We start from the raw sequence: 23,077 nt of genomic DNA on the forward strand, positions 1-23,077 counted from the left end.
ACGTTCCAAACGGCCGTCCGTAACTTGAAGTGTTCGTAAGTCGTTATTCAACATCATTTTAAGGGTTTACGCAAGAACAAAGAACTAGGATGCTGGGAGTTTGCACAGTCAATTTGGTGAACTGAACGAAATGAAACGAATCACTAAAAAAAGAATCATTTAGCACTACGGACCCACTAAACAGGGCAGGGGAAACACTGCGGCATGCTCCAACAATCTTCTTTGTTGGACAAATGAATGGACATACCTGGACGTACCGGGATCCGGGAGATGGATTTATTTGATGATCGGAGGCAGACACACCGGGCATTTTGCACACTTTTCCCCAATCCAGTTAAAGTAAACTGGGGCTGATTAAGGACGCGCCCATTCAGATTTTCCACTCCAGTTGTTTCGGGCAGGCAGCTGCTGTGGCCAGACATTTAGCTTTTATTTGTTAAATAATCACCTTTCTAATGATAAGAAAGCAGCTGCTTGTGGCCTAAAAACCTGCAATTAACTTTCAATTAGAAATGCATGACAAATGCTAGCAGGACTAAAGATGGTCCCTTTGTTTCCACATGGACACAACATGGTTTCTAGTGTGATACGAGTGATAAGTTTATCATTTTATATTCATAATTCTGTGTGTAATCTCGACGTCGGGGAAACTGCCTTTAGGTTATGTGTGGCCTATGTCTCCGGCAGTTAATGAAAAACGTGAATGTGTTTATCACTTTGCGGCCTCTTTATTTGTTCCGTGCGTCTCTGAAAGCACTTACACCAGCAAAGGAGATTCCGAAAAGACAAAAGACTGTATTTGACCTGGAGCAAAAATCTGTGTCCTTTTTGATAAACAGCAGGGTTTGTATCTGAAAGAATAGAATAGAATAGAATAGAATAGAATAGAATAGAATAGAATAGAATAAACCTTTAATATCCCACGAATGAGAAATGTAAGTGTTACAGAGCTCTTATACAAAAGGAATATAGAATAACGGAACAGGTAGGTCACTTTTCTATATGCAAAATTTAAAATATAGAAAATTTACAAGAGAAAAATGTACAGAGATATGTACACAAGTGTGTGGGGGGGGGGTGGGTTGTGAATGATCCTGGTGAAATATACGGTGTACAAGCAAGCTGCAAATCAGTAAGAGAGAGAGACAGATGATATGTCAGTTAGACAGGTGATGAGTAAAATAACCGCACTAAACTGAGTTATAAAGGCTGACAGCTGCCGGTAAGAGTGACCTGCAGTAGCACTCCTTCCTACACTGTGGGTGTAGAAGTCTACTGCTGCAGGAGCTGCTCAGAGCTCGTACAGTCTCATGCAGGGGGTGGGGGGTGTTGTCCATAATGGATGTCAGCTTAGACAGCATCCTCTGTTCCCCAACCTGCTCGATGGATTTTCACCAGTTTAAGTTTCCCCCTGTCCCTCTCTGAAACTCCAGCACACCAGCAGACCACAAGAAACACCTTTGTGATCTCTGGGACACACATATAAACGTCTTTGAATTAAATCCACAGCAGTTTAGGACTGAGATATGACATTGGCAGAGAGTATCGCTGTGCTTCACTCATTACTATGTCTCAAAGTGATCATAGTAATGAGTGAAGCACAGCGATGGTCTATTAATGTGAGTCTGGCCCTTTAATTGCGATGGTGGGGGGTAAGGGGGGGGGACAGTATTTTATAGCTGCCGTTGGACCCCCTATCCATCACATCAGACCACCTACTGCCTCGAGATGAGCTGTAAGAGGCACTATTCAATTAGATTTCATTTGATTCCTTAATTAAAGTGCAACTCAGAATAGAACATTAAATAAACGTTACACGATCGTTTTTAAGGGTTACAAAAGCCAGAAAACAGCAGGGAGAGCAAAACCTCCCTTAATGGGCCAAAGTAAAGCTAGTGAGCCAGCCGCCATTCAGTGTGAGAGCAGCCCCTGATGCTGAAGAAGGACCAATCCAACCTCCTCTAGATCATGGCGACGTTAAGTCACAGCCAGAGTTCTGTATCCTTGGGATAATGAGACAAGACACACATCTCTGTGGCTGGACTCTGTCTTCCTGGAAGGACAGCGAGTGAGACCAGATTATCTGTCAGCTGCAGTCATGTTAAAATGCCACAGCCTCATGCCCCTAACATCCCCAGCTCTGTAGACCAGTATGGGAAGCAGTGCTGTAAATCAGGGATGACTGACGCCAGTTTGCTCTCATCAATCAGGACCGTCTGTCTATTCATTCAAATCAAACTATTCGACTTGCTTCTCGCACCTGCATTTGCACTCCGTCCTCGATGCTCCTCACATCATCGATGGGGATGGCCTTCGTGGGTTTAGGTGAGGAAGAAGAGGGGGGGCAGATAAGCCAGAGGGAGACATAATTTGTCACCACTTGGGAGGGTGGACTCAGATTTTACACTGGTAACACTTACTACACCACTCGACCCAAACATTCACGCGGGGCCCCAAATGTTGGCCAAAAAGTCGCTACACTGGCAGGGCAGGGGAAATCCAAATATTTAGCAGCGTCTCAGAAATAACAGATCCGCCCTGCCTGCAGATCTACAACCTTCAAGACCCCCATCGACGGTGACATCTTGAGTCCTCATTTACCAAAGCTCAACTGGCAGAATCCTGACTTACTCCCAAACAGCCTCTGTCCCGATAACCAACCAAACCAATGCGTGGGGATCTTCCTCGTCTGCTTAAAAGGTCACAGCTGTGTCCCCTAAAGGCAGAATAACTGTGGGCGTGCTGTGCAGCGACACACTTATGGAAGACGGATACAAATAATCTGACTCAGACCCGGGGCAAAGGGACAATGCTCCAGTTTCATGTTTTGCTTCTGTCGGCTTCAATCAAAACTTTATTAGTAGATCAGAATGGACAATGACGTGGGTCAGTCTTACCTAAGGAATCGGGGTCATTCGTCGATGACTGTTACCCCATGAAGAAAAGGCTAACTGATGCTAATTACTGTCACACAGAAGGAAGTGTATCGTTCACTCACTTATCTGATGGAGGTCATGCAGAGCCGGAAGCTTCCCGGGAGGTCGAGGGGGGCAGCTTGCCTGTCCACCATGGGGAACAATATACTCTCTGGTATAAGTGACTTAGTGAAGGCATTTCACCTGACGACAAGGAAACAGGAATCTTTAGGAGAATCTGCTCACAACAGGGAGGGAAAAAGCAAACTCCACACACACAACAAAGGTGGGATTCCAACCCCTGGGGGGTGGGAGGCAACAGCGCCACCTACTGAACTACCATGCCACTGGGAACCATTTCAGTATTTAAAGGGTCCTACATAAAAGTGAATGCAATAATAATTTATTAATCTAATATCCCAATGTGATCTATATAATATTCTGTTAGTGCTTTTGGAATTCTCGGAATTCCGCAGACGTGTATTTTTGTCCTGTACATGACACACTTTCCTGCTTTTGAAAAATATATTCCCATTATGAATGCCTTTGTCAGTATGACTGTACTTATATCACCATGTTCATGTCATAAATATTAAGAACAGCATTAATATGCCATGCAGGCAGTTCAGTTGCTTCTCATGTGCATTTCCTGGGTATTTAATCCCTCTGCGAATGCAGACCTCTGTCATATCTCTTATAATGTTATATCTGCTGCATTTATTATTTCTCCAGCTGCCACTGCATCGCTTGTATTGTGTGGGAACCCCCCCGCTCCCCTATGTGTCTGTGTGTGTATATTCCCTGTTATCTATGTTTCTTAGCGATTATTATCCCTCCCCCCTCCCCCCCCCCCCCATGTGTTACACTCGTCTTGTTCACGCCCCCAGTCAATGGGTTTTGCATGCCACGGGTTTTTACCACTTTTCCATTTATTTCATAAACTGCAGATCTTTATTCTCGTTAAGCATTGGAAAGTTGAGTGAACAACAATAAATGAAAATAAATAAAACAAGTCAAATAAAACAAGTTTCCTTTATAACATGGAAAGAGGGCATAACGGTGCACGTCTGGTACGACGTAACGGTGCCTGTGTGGTGATGGCAGTCAGATTCTAGGCTCTCCTTTAACTTTAAATGCCCTCGTTAAGTGTTTTCGTCCCATGAAACAGAGCAGTATTTAATGTCCCTTGTAGAATGAGTACCGTGAATTAATTCACATTATCGTGTTCATTTTGCAATAACAGGCAAAATGTGATTAAAATGTTTTAAGCAAATTACTCGTTTTCCCTATGGATATCAGACACATTTATGTAGACTTACTGCATGTGTTCAGCAGAGATTCCGTGGTGCGTGATGAGAGGGAGACGGCAGAGGGCAGGTCGCCGCCCGGGGGGGGGGGGGGGGGGCATCACGAGGCCAGGGCGGGGTGCATGCAATGCCTCAAGGAGATTTATTTTTAACTCAGCTGTCAGCGTGTGCTCCGGAAGTTTAAATTTTGATAAGCGCCCTGTGGAGTAAGAGGCCCGCCACTGTCCCGAGGATGTGGAGTAAGAGGCCTGCCGCTGTCCCGGCGATGTGGAGTAAGAGGCCAGCCGCTGTCCCAGCGATGTGGAGTAAGAGGCCTGCCGCTGTCCCAGCGATGTGGAGTAAGAGGCCCGCCGCTGTCCCAGCGATGTGGAGTAAGAGGCCCGCCGCTGTCCCAGCGATGTGGAGTAAGAGGCCCGCCGCTGTCCCGGCGATGTGGAGTAAGAGGCCTGCCGCTGTCCCAGCGATGTGGAGTAAGAGGCCCGCCGCTGTCCCGGCGATGTGGAAAATGCAATTGAGAGCAGCATGGAAGATGAAGCGCTTTTAAAAATGCAGGCCGACCCTCAGTAATGCAGGCGACTACTGACACACTTCTATTGAGTCTTATTAAGCATCCTATGGCATTATGTGTATATATTATATATATAAAATCATATATATTATGATTTTACACACTCGCGCCCGCGCACACATACACACACACACACACACACACACACACACGCTGCAGGGTACAAGGGTGGCCTACACCCCGGATGGGATGTGTGTGTGTGTTTTGGGGGAGGGGGGGTGGACAGGTAGACTTCACAACATTGTGTGTGATCTTCAGACGGCCCACACCACACAAACACAAAAAAAGAGGGATGAAACAGAAACCGGATGGTTGGGGGGGGGGCATCTGCCTGTGCTGGGCGCAGGTCATGAGCTGGCAAGGTCATGCTGCCCCGAGGCTGAGAAACAAACAAACATGTCCATTTATAAGCAGCCCAGGGAGTGAGGGGCAGGTAGGGGCAGCCAGGACAGCAGCCGGGGGCCGGCAGACTGTCAGCAGACTGTCAGCAGACTGTCAGCACTGATAAACGCTCTGGCAGCGCAGGTCTTTGCACCCCTAAGCCTGCAGCCATAATTCCATCACAAAGGCAGTAGCATGTTGAGGAGTCTGAGGGCAGGATGACAGATGCTGCCTCACACTGTACACTATACACTACGTCTGCATTTCTAACTCTGATGATGTGCAGTCAAAGGCACTGCACTGCCCTAATGAAAAGCCGCACCACGTGAAGCATATTTATCATTAACGTCTTTTGTGTGCAAAGCTGTATCTAAAGTCTCGCACAAATGTTGTTTCATTGCATACCTGCATATTTTTAAATGGCAATAAAGTTCAGCTTGAAAGTTTGACTTGACATCTACTGCCATATAGAGAGACTGCTCTTCCTAGGAGGTGCAGGTTTGACCAATCAGAGCAAGCAGGCGTGGTCACATGACTCTGCACTTGTCCAAACAGTTCACAACAGCCTCCTGACTGTTGTCCAGGAGCAAAATGCATTTTGTTCGCAGCTTTAGTTCTGTGTAAACTGATAACTGACCTCTTGTACAGATCACTGTCCATCTCACGCTGATGCAGCTCAAGCGTGTTTTTGCATCTTGTTGCTTTTGCTTAAGCACAGTGTGTTCAGGGGCCCATTGTCCGTGTGAGAGCTCTAGCCCTCAGCATGACCCTGACATCTTCCACCCAACGTTATCTCTCATGGTGAATGTGAGTATATTCAGCAATATCTGCTGAGGGCTGCCTCGCACTGCCTCGAGCTGCCTCACGCTGCCTTGCACTGCCTCGCACTGTCTCGCACTGCCTCACACTGCCTTGCACTGCCTCGCACTGTCTCGCACTGCCTCACGCTGCCTTGCACTGCCTCGCACTGTCTCGCACTGCCTCACGCTGCCTTGCACTGCCTCGCACTGCCTAACACTGCCTTGTACTGCCTCACGCTGCCTCGCACTGTCTCACACTGCCTCACGCTGCCTTGCACTGCATCACGCTGCCTCGCACTGCCTCACGCTGCCTCGCATTGCCTTACGCTGCCTCGCACTGTCTCGCACTGCCTCACGCTGCCTCGCACTGCCTCACGCTGCTACGTTAGGAAGATGCTAGCATAGAGAAAAAAGGTGAACTATTTGGTTTTAGAGCGGCCATTGGCTAATAAAGCGGTATCTGCAGGGGAGAATTAATTGTTTCTGGCGCTCCACTCAAAAAGTCACCACCCACCCTTTAGTGTAATGACTGCTCATGTCCAACAGGGGGCTCCCAAACCTAGGGGGGCCCGTGCAAATGCGTGGTTGGTGCAGTGGTTAAACACCGCCACCAGGAGCATGGAAGTATAGAAGGTCGTTGATGTGTTCAGCCGTGCTGTGGACGCGAAGTTCAATGTCCAGATCTGGGACGGTGGCGTTAATTAAGCGTACAGGACCTTTAAGGTCGTCTCCTCAAGGAAGCCAAAAGCCGTGGGTCGGTGGGACTCCTTGCGTCCACAGCATCGTCTAATCAGGACAGAGAAAGTCTCTGTGGTGGGGGCAGGAGCGGAGAGGGGGGAAACAGATGATCGGAATACTGAGGGGGGAGGTGGAGGGGAGTCGCGGTGTGTAAACGCTGAGCCAGTCAGACGGAACGGCAGCAAGAGTCGCTTTTAGATTAAAGTGTCACTAGATGAAGCATCTCCACTTCAGGGGCTGCAAAGCCAATTAGCGACTCAAGGGGGCGCCGAGTGTCGGCGCCATTCAGCTGCGCGCTCACCCTACTTGGTATATATATATATATATTTATGAGCCTTGAGCCGAAGATTTGCATAAATGGCGAGAAATTTGCATCTCCTCAAGTGCCGGCGACTGCCAGGAGGTCGGAGACTAGCGCTACACTGGCGGATGGCAGCTGTGCGCTCGGCGCCTTTACGAGGAAGACTGTTTTCTTCGGCGTGCATTCAACTCCGCCTGATGCTAGGCGTCTTTCAACTTGCCTCTGCGGGCCACTTTTTTATTAGCTGGATGAAAAGCAGAAGATTTAATCCTCGCTATCGATAAATCAGTCGCAGTCTTTGGTGCCGTTCCAGGGGACGAGCCTTCGAGTAGCTGCGAGTCTTGCAGCCAGAGTGCGAAGCTATGATCGCTAAGATGAAAGGGCGGGACCTTAACTGCAGCATCCTAGAAGCTAACAGGTCCATGGGACTAGATGTATAGGGTCACTAATGTGCTCCGAGAAATGGCGGCAAGATCACATGACCATATGAGAAGTGTTGAACTGGAAAACTACAGGCCGACGGGGCATAGCGGGAAAGGCTGGTGATGCTGGCTCTGTCGGGAGTTCCCCTTGATTCCCTTCATGCCGCCCTCCTGTCCTCAGCCCTCTGCAGTCCCATAGTCTTTGTCTTACCACCATCCACACTAAGCTGGTTTCGCAGCTGCAGCATTCGACGCCCTAAAAATAATGTCCCCCCCCTAAGGACAGCTTTCGAAAGGCCTGGGCAGTCAGAGTAATGACATATTCAGTCCCGTCCAGTGGCTAAAGGAACTGACATAGGGGAACCTGTCGTCATGGTGATCTAGGACCATTGAGACCCATCATGACACTAACAAACAAAGGATGGTGATCTATTATAACAATGGGGAGGGTGGTTGCTCAGTTATTGCTACACATCTACAGAACACAACTGCAAACGTTACAAAAGCCTGAAAACCTTTAGCAGAATTCTTTGTTTTTCACAGTTTTTCTAGGATCCACTATAATATCAAACCACAGCCCGAGTTTTACAAACAGTCTACGATGCAACATAAAAAAAACTGCCGTACAGAAAAGCAATCAGTTAAAGGAATAATTCAACTGACCAATCGGTGAATGAAATTTTATTTAGAGTGGTACAATTTTCACAAAAACGCTTAATAGTGATTTATGGTGATTTTCAAGAGGGAATCGCAAATGACACGGCTGAGGATGAAAGTGGAGTCAATCGGGGCTCTGAGAAAAGCGGAATGTGAACATTAATGTGAAATGTCAAGCTGGTTAATGGGCTTCAGGGAGTCTAACTGCACTCGTAGCTCGGGAGAGAAGTGGAAGCAATAAGTAGGCAAGCCCCAGAGACGCAGGGGGGAGAGCGCAGAGGCCAGCTTCCAAACGACGGGGCCAATTAGATGCACCCGTGGAGACCTGGCCGGTCCCACAAGCCCGACGCCTTCGCGCCGAATATGACATCCAAGAAAGTTAACCATCCTGCCTGGCCCACAGGCCACAGAGCTAATTGCCTTTGGACTAAAAAAGGTCATGCTGATCTATCACGCTTAATTAAATGGGGGCTCCTCTATCTGCAGAACTCAAGTGTTTCGTAGCGGCTTCAAATGATTAACGTTTGGGTAAAGGATGGCGAATGGAATTTACATAAAATCACACCGACGACCCCCCCGCTGGCCTTTTTCTGCTTGACCGTCTCCAGCATCTTCTCTCACTATTTTGTGGGTCCCCACATCGTGTCCCTTCACCATGTGCTGGATCTGTGGCTGATCCTCACACCCTTTCTTAGAAACGCCTTTGCTGATTGACGAATTGACCTTGCGCTATACACGTTCTCCTCTGGACTGATGAGAGCTATGATCTGCAGAAACTAAATACAAAAATGTAGATTATATGAGACGGAAAATGCAGAACGAGCATTTGGGTTTGGTGACATCGTGTCGCAAAAAATTTTCTGAACGGAAAATAAATTGTGTTCTTTAGATGGCCTTCACCAGAGTTCCGGTCCTGGAGGGTCGGTCTGTAACACACTTTCCCTGCTGAAAGACACCTAGTAAACTTGGCAGTTAGCTAAATAAGGTATGTGTGTTAAGCAGGGAAATCTGCAAACTGTGTTGTAAATTGGCCCACCAGGACTGGAACTATGGAGTCCTGTCCGACACTGGCCGGACATTACGTCAGAAAGCCCAGGAGAGGCTGGAAGAAGAGGCCGAGGGTCCCCAGCATGCAGATCAACACGAAGACCCAGAGGAAGATGCGGTCGATGACCATGGCCACATACTTCCAGTCGTCCTCCACCTGACGGGGAAAAGAACACAGTGACACAAGGAATGAAGGACCCAGCAAGGGATGAGGATCGGATCACAGCAATATGCTTACGGACTTCATGGCCGCCCTTATCAAAAAGTAGTATAATTTTAGTTCATGTTATTAAGTATGCTTGAGTACAAGTATAAGTATAGCAAGTATACTACAGACCATTTCCTTGTAATGTACTAGAAAGTATACCGATTTAATACTTCTACATCGGAACATTTTCATTTTACAAAAGTATACTTTCAAGTATACAAGTACACTCATCTATATACTACTAGTGTACTAGGTATATACTTCTAGTCCTCATTTTAGTTTATTGGAGTACACTTGAAGTATACTTTTATGAACTTAGAATTGCTAAAACTAAATAATTTTTTCCTATTTTATTAGTTTACTTGTTATACCTTATTTCACATGCCACACGTAACACTAAGTATTACTACTTTGTGGCAGAAAGAAGTAAACTATACTAAAATATAAGTATGAGCTTTAGCATTAAAGTATAAGTGTAAGTATTAATGCACTTAGTCTTAGACTTTTCTTTATACTTAGTATAAGTCAAGTATACTTCACTATACTATTCTTAAGTATATAAAATATAGTATATAAAAAGTAAACTTCAAGTATACTGCCTCAGTTTTAGTATAAAATAAGTATACTCGTAGTACATTTGAATAAACTACTTTTTTCTAAGGGTAGGCTAAAGGAGGGCTGAAGGTGGAGCTGATTTTACATAACAGATGAAATCCTACAGGTGGTCATTCTTTTATTGCAGGGGCGTCAAACTCCAGTCCTGGGGGGCCGGAGCCCTGTGTAGCTTAGTTCTCTCCCTATTCCACCACGAATGATTCAGCTCAGGAGCTGTGTGGTAATTAGCACAAGGAGGTGAATCAGGTGTGTTAAATGAGGGGAATCCCAACAAGTACAGGGCTGCGGCCCCCCAGGACAGGAGTTTGACACCCCTCTGTTTGTTTTTAATACAGGTGTTCATCCTAGAACAAACAAACCCAGTCTCTTGCAGGGGCGTGGCTGCACCCCACCCCCGCACACATACCCCCTCCCCCCCCCAATCAGATTGGATCTGGCACCAGCACTATACTACGTGATTTTATGACTTTTAAAATAGCCAATAACACACGTTGACAAACATAATATGATGGTTTTACACCAACATGAAGGTCACTCAAACATCCTTTTCTTTGACAGCCAAAGACTTTGCACAGTACTGCAGAATATCACGTCACCCAGCTTTTTATAGGATTGCACTCTGATATACTCGTATTTTTAACACACCCCCAATTCGTGGTCAGTGGGTAGGTGAAAGGGTGCTCAACCGATTGCGTTTCCATATGAAAGTGCCATGCGGCCATTTAATCCAGTTAATTCCAGTGTCAGAAGCGTTGGCCCCCCAGTGACATTACGCATCCTCCCCATGCCTGATGCTATTCTCCGTTACTGTGGGTTCCCTCTGGATGCCATACAAATGGCAGCAATCTTCTAATTACCGAAACGGGAGCCTCAGAACGGAACGCCCGCCTGTCCGGACACTCACCCTGTAATCTCATCGACCCTCGTCACTTTTAAGCGCAAATACGAGGTTTATCTAACAGCGTCCTCCTGCACAGTGACCGTGTGACTGTCAGGATGGAAGGGGTGAGAGCTCGATGAAACATCTATCCAATGGTTTTGTTTTTTGAGACTTTCCAGTTTCTTCAGACTCACTTCAAAGGGAATGAACTTAAGTGGTAAAGTTTCGAAACACTGCAAATGCCCTGGGTTATGATTGCACCTGAAAAAAGAGGAAAACTAAGGAGGATTATCTTACTAAACTTGGCCTGCCTATCTGATCAGCAAGTTTAACCTGCAGCTTCACCAAGTTGACGAGTTCTAAGGGGTCCGTGAAATTTTTACACAACATGTACTGGTCGACAGTCATCAAAAATACTGGGAACTCATAGAGTATTAGGTATCCCCTATACTTTCTGGGATAAGTTCCAGGCTCAATATGGCCCTTTAGTAGATAAGTGGATGGATGGATGACGGATGGAGGTATGGATGATGGATGGATGGTACACTTGCTCCCACCTGTTTGGCCTTGTTGCGACTCCGCATGTTCTCCGCGATGTACTTGACGCTCTCGATGGCCTGCTTGATCTCAGGAGAGACCACAGAGAAGGCCACAACCGTGCCAATGGGCCGGTTTGGTTTGCCGGAGTCCTGCTCGGGGGCGCCCTTACCATGCCGACAGGGGCACGCCATAGAGTCTGCAGGCGCCTTGCTCTCGCCATACTCCAGGCAGTTCAGCACTCCCTGCTGGGGGGTGCTCTCTTTCCGCTTCTTGCCAGCGGAGCAGCCTCCAGCCAGGGCCTTGGGGGCCTGCAGGTCCACGGGTCGGCGCATGAGCATGACGCGGGGGAGCGTCTGGAGGAAGACGGAGCGCACCCAGACGGGCATGGTGTGAGTGGTGGGCGTACGGTAGTGCACGTTGAGGACGAAGACGGTGATGACGATGGAGAGCGTGACGAAGATCATGGTGAAGAGCAGGTACTCGCCGATGAGTGGGATGACCAGCGAGGTAGAGGGGATGGTCTCGGTGATGACCAGCAGGAAGACGGTGAGGGACAGCAGCACCGAGATGCACAGGGTGACCTTCTCCCCACAGTCTGAAGGCAGGTAGAAGACCAGCACAGTCAGGAAGGAGATGAGCAGGCAAGGGATGATGAGGTTGATGGTGTAGAAGAGAGGGAGCCGGCGGATGTAGAAGGAGTAGGTGATGTCAGGGTAGATCTCTTCACAGCAGTTATACTTAATGTCATGCTTGTACCCAGGAGCATCAATGATCTCCCACTCCCCATTCTCCCAGAAGTCCTTGAGGTTGACCTTGGACCCGATCAGGACCAGGTCAATCTTGGCCTTGTCATACGTCCAGGACCCAAACTTCATGGAGCAATTTTGGTAGTCAAATGGGAAGTAAGTGATGTCCATGGGGCAGGAGCTTTTAAAGATGGCAGGAGGGACCCAGGTCACCGTCCCGTCAAACTTCAAGAGGGCTTTGGTCTTATCCTCCACTAAGAAATCACCCACAGCACTGAAAGGAGGGAAAAATTCAAGTGATGAGTTTGTTTATAAATAAAGGCCTTGATGAGCTCTGAACCCTGCGGTCAACAAACCGAAGCATGCTTTGATGTTTATCATTTCTGGAAGGAAAACTTCACCCTGAACGCTAAACTCAGAATTGAGAGGCCTTCGCAGCAACTCTGCCAAGACTTACTTGTTATACAGCACGATGTCGGGTCTCCATATTTTGTTAGACGGCACACGTATAAACTCAATTCCGTCGTATTCCGTCGGAGACCACTTCAGCTTGTAGTCATTCCAGATCTGAAACAGGAAGGGGGCGTCAGGAACTTGGGAATGGGACATTTCAAATTCTCTGAAAGGATGCACAGGCCCGTAATTATGAAGTTACAGCCGGGATTTACTAACTTTCATAATGGTACATGATGGGAATAAAAAAACTCTTGAGTGTGTCTAATTTTGTGCATGCTGACTGATGAGAGGCAGAGATTGAGTGGATGAAAAACTAAAATGACTCTTAAAAGTTGGTGAAGATGATGGTATCATTTCACACACTCTATGTCACTTCCAGCCAAGAGAAATGTAAAGGTGATGGAGCAGAGTCAGTAAAACCAAAGTACAAACTGTGACATCTGCAAGTTCATTTTCAGCACATGGGCATCCTGACCAGCGTCCAGATGAGCTCCAAGTCCCGCAAAACCATGACCAGGATAAGATACTGGATGGATGGATGGATGGATGGATGGATGGATGGATGGATGGATGGATGGATGGATGGATTATCAGCATCGTGTTTCTCACATAATACTAAGAGTTTGCAGTTTAAATCAGAAAATTGAATCTGACCTCCTGAAAATACAGTAGATGGATTATTACATGTTGCGTCATGATTAACTCCAGTCACTTATTCAGTGTAAGATAAAGATAATCCTGAAGCATTTACCAGGAAGTACAGGGCACTAGCAAAGGGATAACTGTGCGTCACTTGGCACCGGCTCCACCTAAACTCACGCCTTTGGACTGGGGGAGCACACAGCTCTCGCCAGTTTGAAGCCTTTTTGCTAACGACAGTTAATAGTTAACTAGCAGGCTGCTGAAAGCAGACGTTGTATCTCGTGAGCAGGCATATCCAGCAGCACACGTTTAAAGCGAGGCTCCAATGTTGGATTTGAATGCGGCTGGGTACGGTAGGGAGACCCTTATATCTATGTCGGGGGGGGACACTGAGCTACTGCCGGGTTTACAAGCTACTTTAAAGGGAAAGGCTCCTGTGTTTGGCTAAGTAGTTCAATTATAATTTGATTCCTTGATTGAAAGATTCATCCAGTTGTTTCACATGTACATTAGGGCCACATGTATGATTATAGGGAAGTGACCAATCAGCACACAGCAAGAACATTCTAGAAAATGTCTGTTAGGACAGCTCCAATCTTCTATGTGACTGCCAGTCCACACAGTCATGTCTGTCAGGACTTCCTGGTTCCCTATTCAGCACCCAGAACTTCAGGAGGTCCTGCAAGGCCATGGTTGACCGGGTTGTTCCGTGTCAGTTAGCATCCCTGTGTATGTCTCCACATGGGGGGGGGGGACGGCAAAATGACCCTCCACAGGAGGTCACATCACCCTTCACATCACCCTGCAGTGACAGAGGAGGTGCTGGATAACATGAGGGAGGCGTCCAAGAAACATACGTGTCTCAGCCAGAGGTTGGTCTCCATGATCTGATTGACTTCATCCTGCAGAGCAAGAAGCAAATATCGCCACAGTTACGAACTAAACTGTTTTTTTCACCAGAACCGAAACAGAATTTGACCTTGTTATAATCTGATTAGTATAACTGCTACTGTGTTGGGCTTGTGCTTTACTGGGCTACGGATCAGACATTTGAAACCTCTGAATGCAAAATTCCTCTCAGCTCTGTTACAGGAAATTCTAGGTGGTATAATACAGGCTGCAAACGAAAGGCCAGACTGCATGATTAGTAATTTTGTTTGGCTGCAAAGAAGAACTGCTATTATTAAGATTACATCCATCCATCCATCCATCCATACATTTTCCAAACCGCTTATCCTGCTGGGTCGCGGGGGGTCCGGAGCCTATCCCGGATCAATCAGTAATATCCATCCATCCATACATTTTCCAAACTGCTTATCCTATTGGGTCGCGGGGGGTCCGGAGCCTATCCCGGATCAATCAGTAATATATACATTTTTAAGAACTCTCTTTTTTAAAAAATGTTTTAAGATTATCTAAGATTACGATAAATCTTAATAGGTAAAGTAATCTGAGTGAAAATAAGGCAGGAATAGAGACTAAAATAAAAGCAAAGGTCATTCGGTAGAAGGCTGACTTACAACTTTGACCAGCTGCGACATGGAGACCTCAAACTGGACCGTAACTGGGTCGGACACGTTCTCCACCGGCCGGATGTACTGGTTGTATCTCCGGAAGAGCCGACGAAAGAGGTGGTCCTCACTCCGGGCGGAGGAACCTGGGAAGGATAGGGGCTCCGTTCCTCATCGCTGACAGAGGAGCATCTATCTGGGCTTAGTGCAGGACCAAACCTGCACTGTACACAAGCCCAGGTCAACTGGGCCGGAATGAGGCTTCCGTTTACAGTCTGAATGACTTCGTATAGGTAAATAAAGGCTATAAATAAATAATGAGTATATAAATATTAAGTACAAATACTAAATAACTATTCATTAATACATTTATGCAATGTAACATTCCACATCTGAAAAAAATGGGTTTTGATTGCTTCAGGTTTTATTTAATGCATACAACAAAATAAATATTACGCATGACCAGAAAGTAATTATTAAATTTCCTTAAATTTAACATGTGATTCTTAAGGCTTATAATTAAGGGACTTTTACTCAACAGTGCTGCAGTTAAATTTACTTGGAAAATGCTTGCGCAAAAACTTACAAGCATTTCTTAAGTACATTCCACGCAGCATTTTTCTCGGAAATTTTTAGACAAAATTTCTGCCAGAACTGCCCATCGCTCTTGGTACCATAGTAACAGTTGGTGATTGTGGGCAGAACATTTCAAGTTTAATGTGTCACACACACAAAGATGCTCCGCATATGTGAGGCGTGAAATGCTTTGCCGCATGTTTTGTCTGTTGACAATCAGTAGTGTTGTTGTTGATCTTCTGGCTGGTTAAACACTGACTTATTGATCATACAGGCTGCAACACGCTGGCTGGGTTTTCCGTGGTGAAACACACCAGCAGCATCGGTCAACCTATCAGGTGACATAGGACGCCACTTGGCGCGTCATCTTCTTCGACTTGGCAAGCTGATGTCAGTTTGTCTCGGATGGTGTGGCACAGTGCTCCTACCCTAGAAATACCGGGGGGGGCATTGGCAGTGAATCTTCCCAAAGGTTTCACATGAGCTTGGACCAGCACTGTGCACCGGTAACACATTACTTTGGGAGGAATTTTTAGAAAGGCTAAAAGGATAAAGCAAAGGGTAGCCGGCGTTAGCACGTGGCTAACAGGGGCCGCGCTGACAAGGCAGTGAGCATAATGGGGAGGGTAACAATAGGCTGTTCCTGGTTAACTCCTCTTTACCTTTTATCTGACACACGGCAGTGATGATTTAATGGCAATGAACATAAGAACATAAGAAATCGTGCAGCTGTGTTTCCCGGTGAATATCAAGCAGAATGAAAATTACGCAGGAGCCGAAACGATAACCTTAAACGGCGAATGCCTTGAGAAACTGTCATGGTGTCTTCGTACATTCATAGGTATAAGTGAAGAAGTACAAAGAACAAGTACAAAGAAGAAGTGGAGAATCTTCTTAGAACACTTCCGCGTGATGTGTTCCGTGTGTCAAGGGAAGGGTGCGGATTTTAACACAATAAATGGTGGCAGAGTGGAAAGTCAGGCTATGATGAAACAGGTGATAAAAGACAGACTGGACCACCCCTCATAGAAAATCAGCACATAAATTTCACAAAAGCGAAAAACATCCACACAGATATAGAAGAAACATAAATAAAAGCCACCAGTGGAAGATGCCTGACCTTGATATTCTATACCGGACATATAGCTTCGTGTTTTATGACGCGGAATGTTAGGTGATTTAAAGGCATCAGTATTTCCAGCAGTTAATCGCTGTGCGGTTCTGCACCAACACATCCAAAGAGACACGCCTGTAAAGATCATCACAGAATGTGTGACCTTCAGCGATTAATCTCACATTTGCCGACTTTCCTACACAGAGGAGATTATGCAAACTGTGCTTCATATCGCATATTTTACAATACAAGCATGAAAGCGAGCTTTTTAACTGAAGCTTCGTGAGGATTTTACGAAGCCTCTCAGCTTCACAAATCTCCGGTGATGTCCCTAAGCTTTCGCCGATCCCTCATCCTGTGTAGCAGAATTTCATAAAATCCACAATAAACGCATCTGACAGTAACACAGTTCTTTACACCTTGCGACCGACAAGAGATCGTGAAAAATCAGCTCTTGGAATTTTTCCCCCCTCAGGATTAGCATGAAAATGGCTAAACTCGCTATAGGAACAGCATTGCAGCACATTACAGCACAAATAGCTAATTACACACTGACGTTTATTTTATCATTTTAAGTATTTTTGTTACTTTTTGCTCACATGACCCACTGTGTCTCAAGGCACGGCATCCCGATAGCCGACACAATGTTTGCTCTATCAATGATTATTCCTTGTCGGCAAAATAATTCAGTTAATTCAATAAATGAAATAATCGGAATGAGGTTTCCTAGAGACAGAATGCAACACACACAAAGCAGATGGCTTCCCGTATTCATTTTCATTTTAGATTTCTCTTAAATAGGAGTCATTTAAGACAATTATCATGTTCATATTATAAGCCGTATGGCTGGCTGCTGATTTTCAAGTCATGCAAGAAGATGCGAGATTATTAAAGATAAATTGGACATATGGTGAAGTTATTCTGTTTAATTTTCAAATAACATATTTTGTGAAAATTCATCCATTCCTCAGGCCGTTTTAGTTCCACGAGTTCTGAAAAAATAAGTAGCTACTTCGTGCTTTAGTCCTGTGAGGGGATTTAAACAAAGATGCATCCACTCTTCCTAACTTCCGACTTTCCACGTTACCGTGGGTGGGAGCCGGTTCCTCATTTGCTGCCTCAGCCGCTCGCCATAAATACCTGACCAATCACGTTCACTGGCTTTTCCCGAGAGCCTCTGCTGACGCTAAGGGCCATTCTCTGCCTGAGGAGGAAGTGCACTGTATCCTAATAGAGGCAGGTAAGCCGCGGTCTGAACGAGAAGCCCGTCGAGATGACCGGTGATGACGACGCTTCCCATCTGCAGACGAAGGATCAGTAGCAGACCTTTACATTGAAGACAGACTCTTTACTCGCCTGAGGCCATTTATGGTATATGTGGGTGACATTACGTATGTTTACAGAGTACTGCAAGGGCAAGTGCAAAACAGGAGCCATCTGAATAAAATTTTGCCCTTCAAAGCCAGCAGTCAGAGAGAGTGGGTGTGAAATTCGGAATATTGCCCCTATCTGACTCTGCTTAAAATTCGAAGGTGAGTCCTGCCTCTCCGGGTGTTAAAATGAATGCAAGACTCTTTCAAGGTCTCGGGGAAAAAAAAAATCACCATCTGAAGCCAACAGATTCAGAAGCATCCTTGACTTCAAGCGTGTGGGCAGATACTGAGGGACAGTCCCCCGCCCCCCCCCCCCCCCATCTTCGATCCATACATCAGTGACAGCAAAATGGTGCTTACACATCAAAGCCAGCAGCTCAGTGTCGCATGGGTGTCATTTACTGCCCCGGACTGGTCACACGCACCTCAAACCAGACGTCACTCAAGAAGGTGACAGATGACTGACAGCTGCCCTCCCCCAAGTGGGAATCTGCAAGGAAAGTCGAAGGACGACACAAAGCAAGACGAGGAAGACGCCAGCAGTCTTCCTGTCTCAGGGGGCTCCTTCCTGTCAGGATTCCGCTCCACACCACCTCCTCTATCTCCACCCTATAGGCTGACTCACCGGCATCCCTCCGGGTCGACGTTCCCGCTGCTTCACTAAAGCGCACGGAGATGCAATTCCAAGACCTCGGACTGCAGCCCATTCCCAGGGAACGCAGGCATGGTCCATTAGCCATTATCTCTTCATGAGCATATTCTGCCGGTGCTATAACTGCCCCTCCCGCGGAGAAGTCTGCCCTTCAGCCTCCTTAAGTGTGGGGGGCACCGCCAGTGCGGGGGCATTGAATCACAGCCAGTCATTTCCCTTCCTGGGCTTATCCACCTTTTTTTTAGATGCCATATTCTGCAAGATCTGCAGGATTCCCTTATAGCAGCGATGCCTTAGACTAATAATGACATGCCTTACGGACACATGTATAAGCAAATTAAAAAAGATTAAATGCTTAAATTATATTATTAATTATTATTAGGACGTTTTCTTATTTATCGGATGATTTTATCCAAAGCAAGCTCTGGTCAGAGAGACCCTGGAGCAAATGGGGGTTAAGGGTCATGTTTAGGGGTCCACCGATGACGTTATGATCGTGAAAACACAGTTCTGCTCAGCCACGTACCACCCTGAACTATTATTATTACTCTTATTATAGCGGTTGTTGTTATGTAGCAGGGGACACGTGTTATAGAATAATGACCGTTGTTATCATCTAAATGCTATAGAGCAGTGGTTCTCAGGCTTTTCTGCACCGTGTCTCAGTGTTTACCATCCCAGCTCAGTCGCAACCCTGTATCAAGTATACGTTTAAATTAACGTTATTATCAAGCAGCTAGTGCACTCTGCAGTTTATGCCAGTCGATGCCTATGGCACAGATCTGATTGGATGGCCCAGTAAATTTTTAATTAAGCATCTGTGGTTTGCCTGCGTGGATTGGTTGAGCGTTCACTAGTTCTGCACTATGCATTTGCAGACCAAAGATCTGTTTATATAGGTCAATTCTAGGATTGGGGCTGGGAAGACTGATCCTGGATCAGCATAGGAACTTGCTGGCTTTAAAATTGCTTACATTTCCAAGTCCGCCTTTCATAACTTGCCGTGACCCAAATATGAGTCGCGACCCATGGGTTGAGAATCGCTGCTATAGAACATCTAAGTATGAATTTACTGGGTGATATCTCATAAAATCCCCGCAGCCCTGAGCCAGGGCCTGTATCACAAAGTGAAGTTTGTTCGATTTAAGGTACCGAAGTTTAAATGGACTTTCCATTCACTTGCATTTAGCACAGATTGCCGTAAATCCAGCAAGTTATCTTGGTAACACGAGAATCCAGCTTGATGATAAAGGTCCCACTATAAGGTGTTAGTGTGTTTACATGAGGAAGCAGCTGCTAGACTGCATTGTGATGCCACCGATTGTGACAATTTTGTGAATCTCCGAGTCACTTACTTTCAGACTTACTTGAACAGTTATTAGCACCAAAGCCACACATTCATTGACTGGTTCTCCTTCCTAAATGGACCACAATCTGTTTCCATTCTCTTCTCTGTAGTCACTAACCAGCAGTATCTTTCTACTCTCTATGTTTGGCTTGTGTGGACAATAAAAATTCTGCCTGTTACTCCTTAGGGGTCCAGCTCAAAGCATTATGTTCATCTTTAGTGCAATTTAAAAACTTGTCATTCTAACATATAAATTTAAATGCAAACATGTGCATGTGTGCCCTGTGATGGACTGGCATCCCGTCCAGTGTGTCCCCTGCCTCATGCCCTGTGATGGACTGGCATCCCGTCCAGTGTGTCCCCTGCCTCATGCACTGTGATGGACTGGCATCCCGTCCAGTGTGTCCCCTGCCTCATGCCCTGTGATGGACTGGCATCCCGTCCAGTGTGTCCCCTGCCTCATGCACTGTGATGGACTGGCATCCCGTCCAGTGTGTCCCCTGCCTCATGCACTGTGATGGACTGGCATCCCGTCCAGTGTGTCCCCTGCCTCATGCCCTGTGATGGACTGGCATCCCGTCCAGTGTGTCCCCTGCCTCATGCCCTGTGATGGACTGGCATCCCGTCCAGTGTGTCCCCTGCCTCATGCCCTGTGATGGACTGGCATCCCGTCCAGTGTGTCCCCTGCCTCATGCCCTGTGATGGACTGGCATCCCGTCCAGTGTGTCCCCTGCCTCATGCCCTGTGATGGACTGGCATCCCGTCCAGTGTGTCCCCTGCCTCATGCCCTGTGATGGACTGGCATCCCGTCCAGTGTGTCCCCTGCCTCATGCACTGTGATGGACTGGCATCCCGTCCAGTGAGTCCCCTGCCTCATGCACAGTGCTTCTTCGGGATCACCATAAACCTTTACTAAATAAAAGATGATGGATAAGTGGATGACGTGTGATAAATGTTTCAGTTCACTCGCTTGTTCAAAACATGGTGCATGTTTGTGCCAAGTATTTTGCAGTTTTATGGCCCAGAAATTATACTGGTCTATAAATTTCTTCCCTGCAGTGGTTTAAATGTAGTAAATTTTTGTGAACATCATATGTAGTCACAACACGGGACAGAGACAATAAGTTTGAGAGAATCAGTATGATTGGCTATTACAGCATATTGTAAAGTCAGTACTTGCAGCCACCCCCTTTAAGGTTGTGATGGTCTGAGTAATCACGTGGCCTGTAATAATGTCCCGCACTTAAATCACCAGTATAAACTCCCCACCCGCTATACACCAGTATCACTCGATGAGTTTACGGGATGCGCCAGCATGCCCGGCATCTAACTACACTGTCATTCCTCTTTGCATCACCTTAATCTGTCGAGAGGATTTACTGCTGTAATGTACAAATCTGTGTATAGATGACAATAAAGAGCGTAAAAAGCGTGCTGTTGCCGGATTATTGAATGCCTGCGGCTACAGTAATGGGATAGTGACAAACCACCTGCTTGTTATACTATTTATAAAAGTAACTGAATGTACCCAGTTATGATGAACAGGCACGACGCGCCACCTAACCCAGTTCCCAAAGCGTTAATTCCACCTAATTTACTAAATTTAATTTACCCAAGAGCAATAGCCTATTCATCAGTCCGGGGTTAACTGCTACGAAAATACGTCGTGCTGAATACATTTAAGAGCTTTTAATGGGAAAATAACATTATATTTTGAAATGTTACAAGTTTACATTGGGTATTCATTCTGTACAACAAAACAGTGTTTGGATCAGTATATAAGATATGAACTGATTAAAACTAGACAACGTCTTAATCTTAATGTGACCAGAAAATACTTGTTTTATGCAGTGCGAAACTAAATACTGACAATGCAGGGAGCCAGCAGCCTAATTCGCAGGTTTTAACTCCATTTTAAGATTTTTCGTTGACAGCAAATTAAACACATTAATTGTTTTCTAAAGGCATTGTTAAAACGCGCAAAAACTGTTCAGCGATGGAAATCACTTGTTCGGTCAAAAGCAGAAAAGATTATTTTTTACATAAATATTAATACAAAACAATAAGACATTATTTCGTTGGGCAGCTAGTGGTTGATCGAATTCCAAGCACAGGAACACTGTAATACACAATAATAGTAATCTCTAGAAACAATGCTGCTGTAAATCGTAAATTCCCTTTGACAATTTGTCTGCACGCTGTATCTGCGTTTACCCACGCTTTTAAATGCACGTTTATAATGTCGCTCGAAGGTGCTTACCTTGTACCATCAGTGACATAAAGAGAAATAATAAAGTCTGTTTTCCCGTTGAACTCTTTTGGGGCAGCATGTCCTCTCTGTTTTAATTATGGTTATTATTATTGCTAAGCTATGCGGGTGAAAGTTTCGGCTGCCGATGGAGACGGCGAGCTTGTCAGCGCGTTTTCTGGGATGAGAAGTTGGCCGAGTCCCACCCCCATGGTTGCACCCCCTCCCCCGGGCTCCTGCAAAGGCAGCGCGTGCACCGCAGACAAAGTGCCGTCAGTCAAACGCGCAGAGACGCACCGTGGGGTCTGGAAAGAAAGGAGCGCTTTTCATTCTTTATTTTTTTTACTCGTATTATGTGACAGATTATGTTTGCACTGCGAGTACTGAGTGATGTGTGTGAAATTGTCGTGCTCTCCAGTTTATTTTCGAATTAATTTATATTTTATATTAGGCATATGCTGAGAGAAAAAGTAAACTGAAAGACGCTTCTTTGGAAATTTGAGTTTTATATGTTATTAACTTTTTTTTAGTAACATGAGGGTCTGGACGCTTACACTATGTGTGTATTCTTGTTCATTTGTTTTGAAGGGGTTACCGGTTTAATTAAGGAATCCTTTTGATACGTTTATATCATTTTCATTAAGAAACAGGAGTATTTAGTGAGCATTGCGCGTATATTGTGCGGTTTTCAGCACACATCCTTTAGTTTGTTGTAATCTGCTTAGTTTATAGTGGGTATATATAAATCAACTCTTTTGTTCTATAAATCAATTATTTTGTTCTATAAATCAACTCTTTTGATTTATAGAGTTGAGGGGGGAACGCCGCGTGGATAAAGCCGTGATAAATTTTCTTTTGAAAGAGAAAATGTATCCTGGTCTACCTACGTTTGTCTGTTTTTAGGTGCGGGAATACATAACTAGCAGTTACGGTGTGGTCCATCTGAACTGGAAAGGTGGAGTTTCCGAATTCCTAGTCAAAATTTTCTACTGGAGGGCCCCCTGAAGTCAGATGGAGGCTGCCATTTGAACT

The 23,077-nt window shown here is 45.8% G+C and overlaps 1 protein-coding gene across 2 annotated transcripts; it reads right to left on the reverse strand.

Moving 5' to 3' along the window:
* Positions 1–8,098: 8,098 nt before the first annotated feature.
* Positions 8,099–22,220, reverse strand: LOC125704595 (neuronal acetylcholine receptor subunit alpha-3-like). 2 transcript variants are annotated; one of them, XM_048970380.1, is made up of 6 exons: positions 22,058–22,220; positions 14,744–14,880; positions 14,081–14,125; positions 12,583–12,692; positions 11,397–12,399; positions 8,099–9,293 (listed from the first exon to the last, which is right to left on the reverse strand). In XM_048970380.1, exons 1-6 carry the CDS (start codon positions 22,125–22,127, stop codon positions 9,168–9,170), a joined length of 1,491 nt encoding a protein of 496 aa, XP_048826337.1. In that variant the 5' UTR covers positions 22,128–22,220; the 3' UTR covers positions 8,099–9,167. The 2 variants fall into 2 exon arrangements, with proteins under 2 accessions (XP_048826337.1, XP_048826338.1); XM_048970381.1 differs by lacking the exon at positions 22,058–22,220 and adding an exon at positions 15,321–15,433.
* Between the last annotated feature and the right edge of the window lie 857 nt (positions 22,221–23,077).

The sequence above is a fragment of the Brienomyrus brachyistius genome, chromosome 12 (assembly GCF_023856365.1).
Source record: "Brienomyrus brachyistius isolate T26 chromosome 12, BBRACH_0.4, whole genome shotgun sequence".
Classification (NCBI taxonomy): domain Eukaryota; kingdom Metazoa; phylum Chordata; class Actinopteri; order Osteoglossiformes; family Mormyridae; genus Brienomyrus; species Brienomyrus brachyistius.

Excerpts from the sequence above, each read along its gene's own strand:
- LOC125704595 (XM_048970380.1), bottom strand. The coding sequence starts at position 22,127 with ATGCTGCCCCAAAAGAGTTCAACGGGAAAACAGACTTTATTATTTCTC. Across the intron at positions 14,126-14,743 it reads TGTCGCAGCTGGTCAAAGTT|GATGAAGTCAATCAGATCAT; the intron begins GTAAGTCAGCCT and ends CTTGCTCTGCAG. Across the intron at positions 9,294-11,396 it reads GTCGCAACAAGGCCAAACAG|GTGGAGGACGACTGGAAGTA; the intron begins GTGGGAGCAAGT and ends TTTCCCCGTCAG.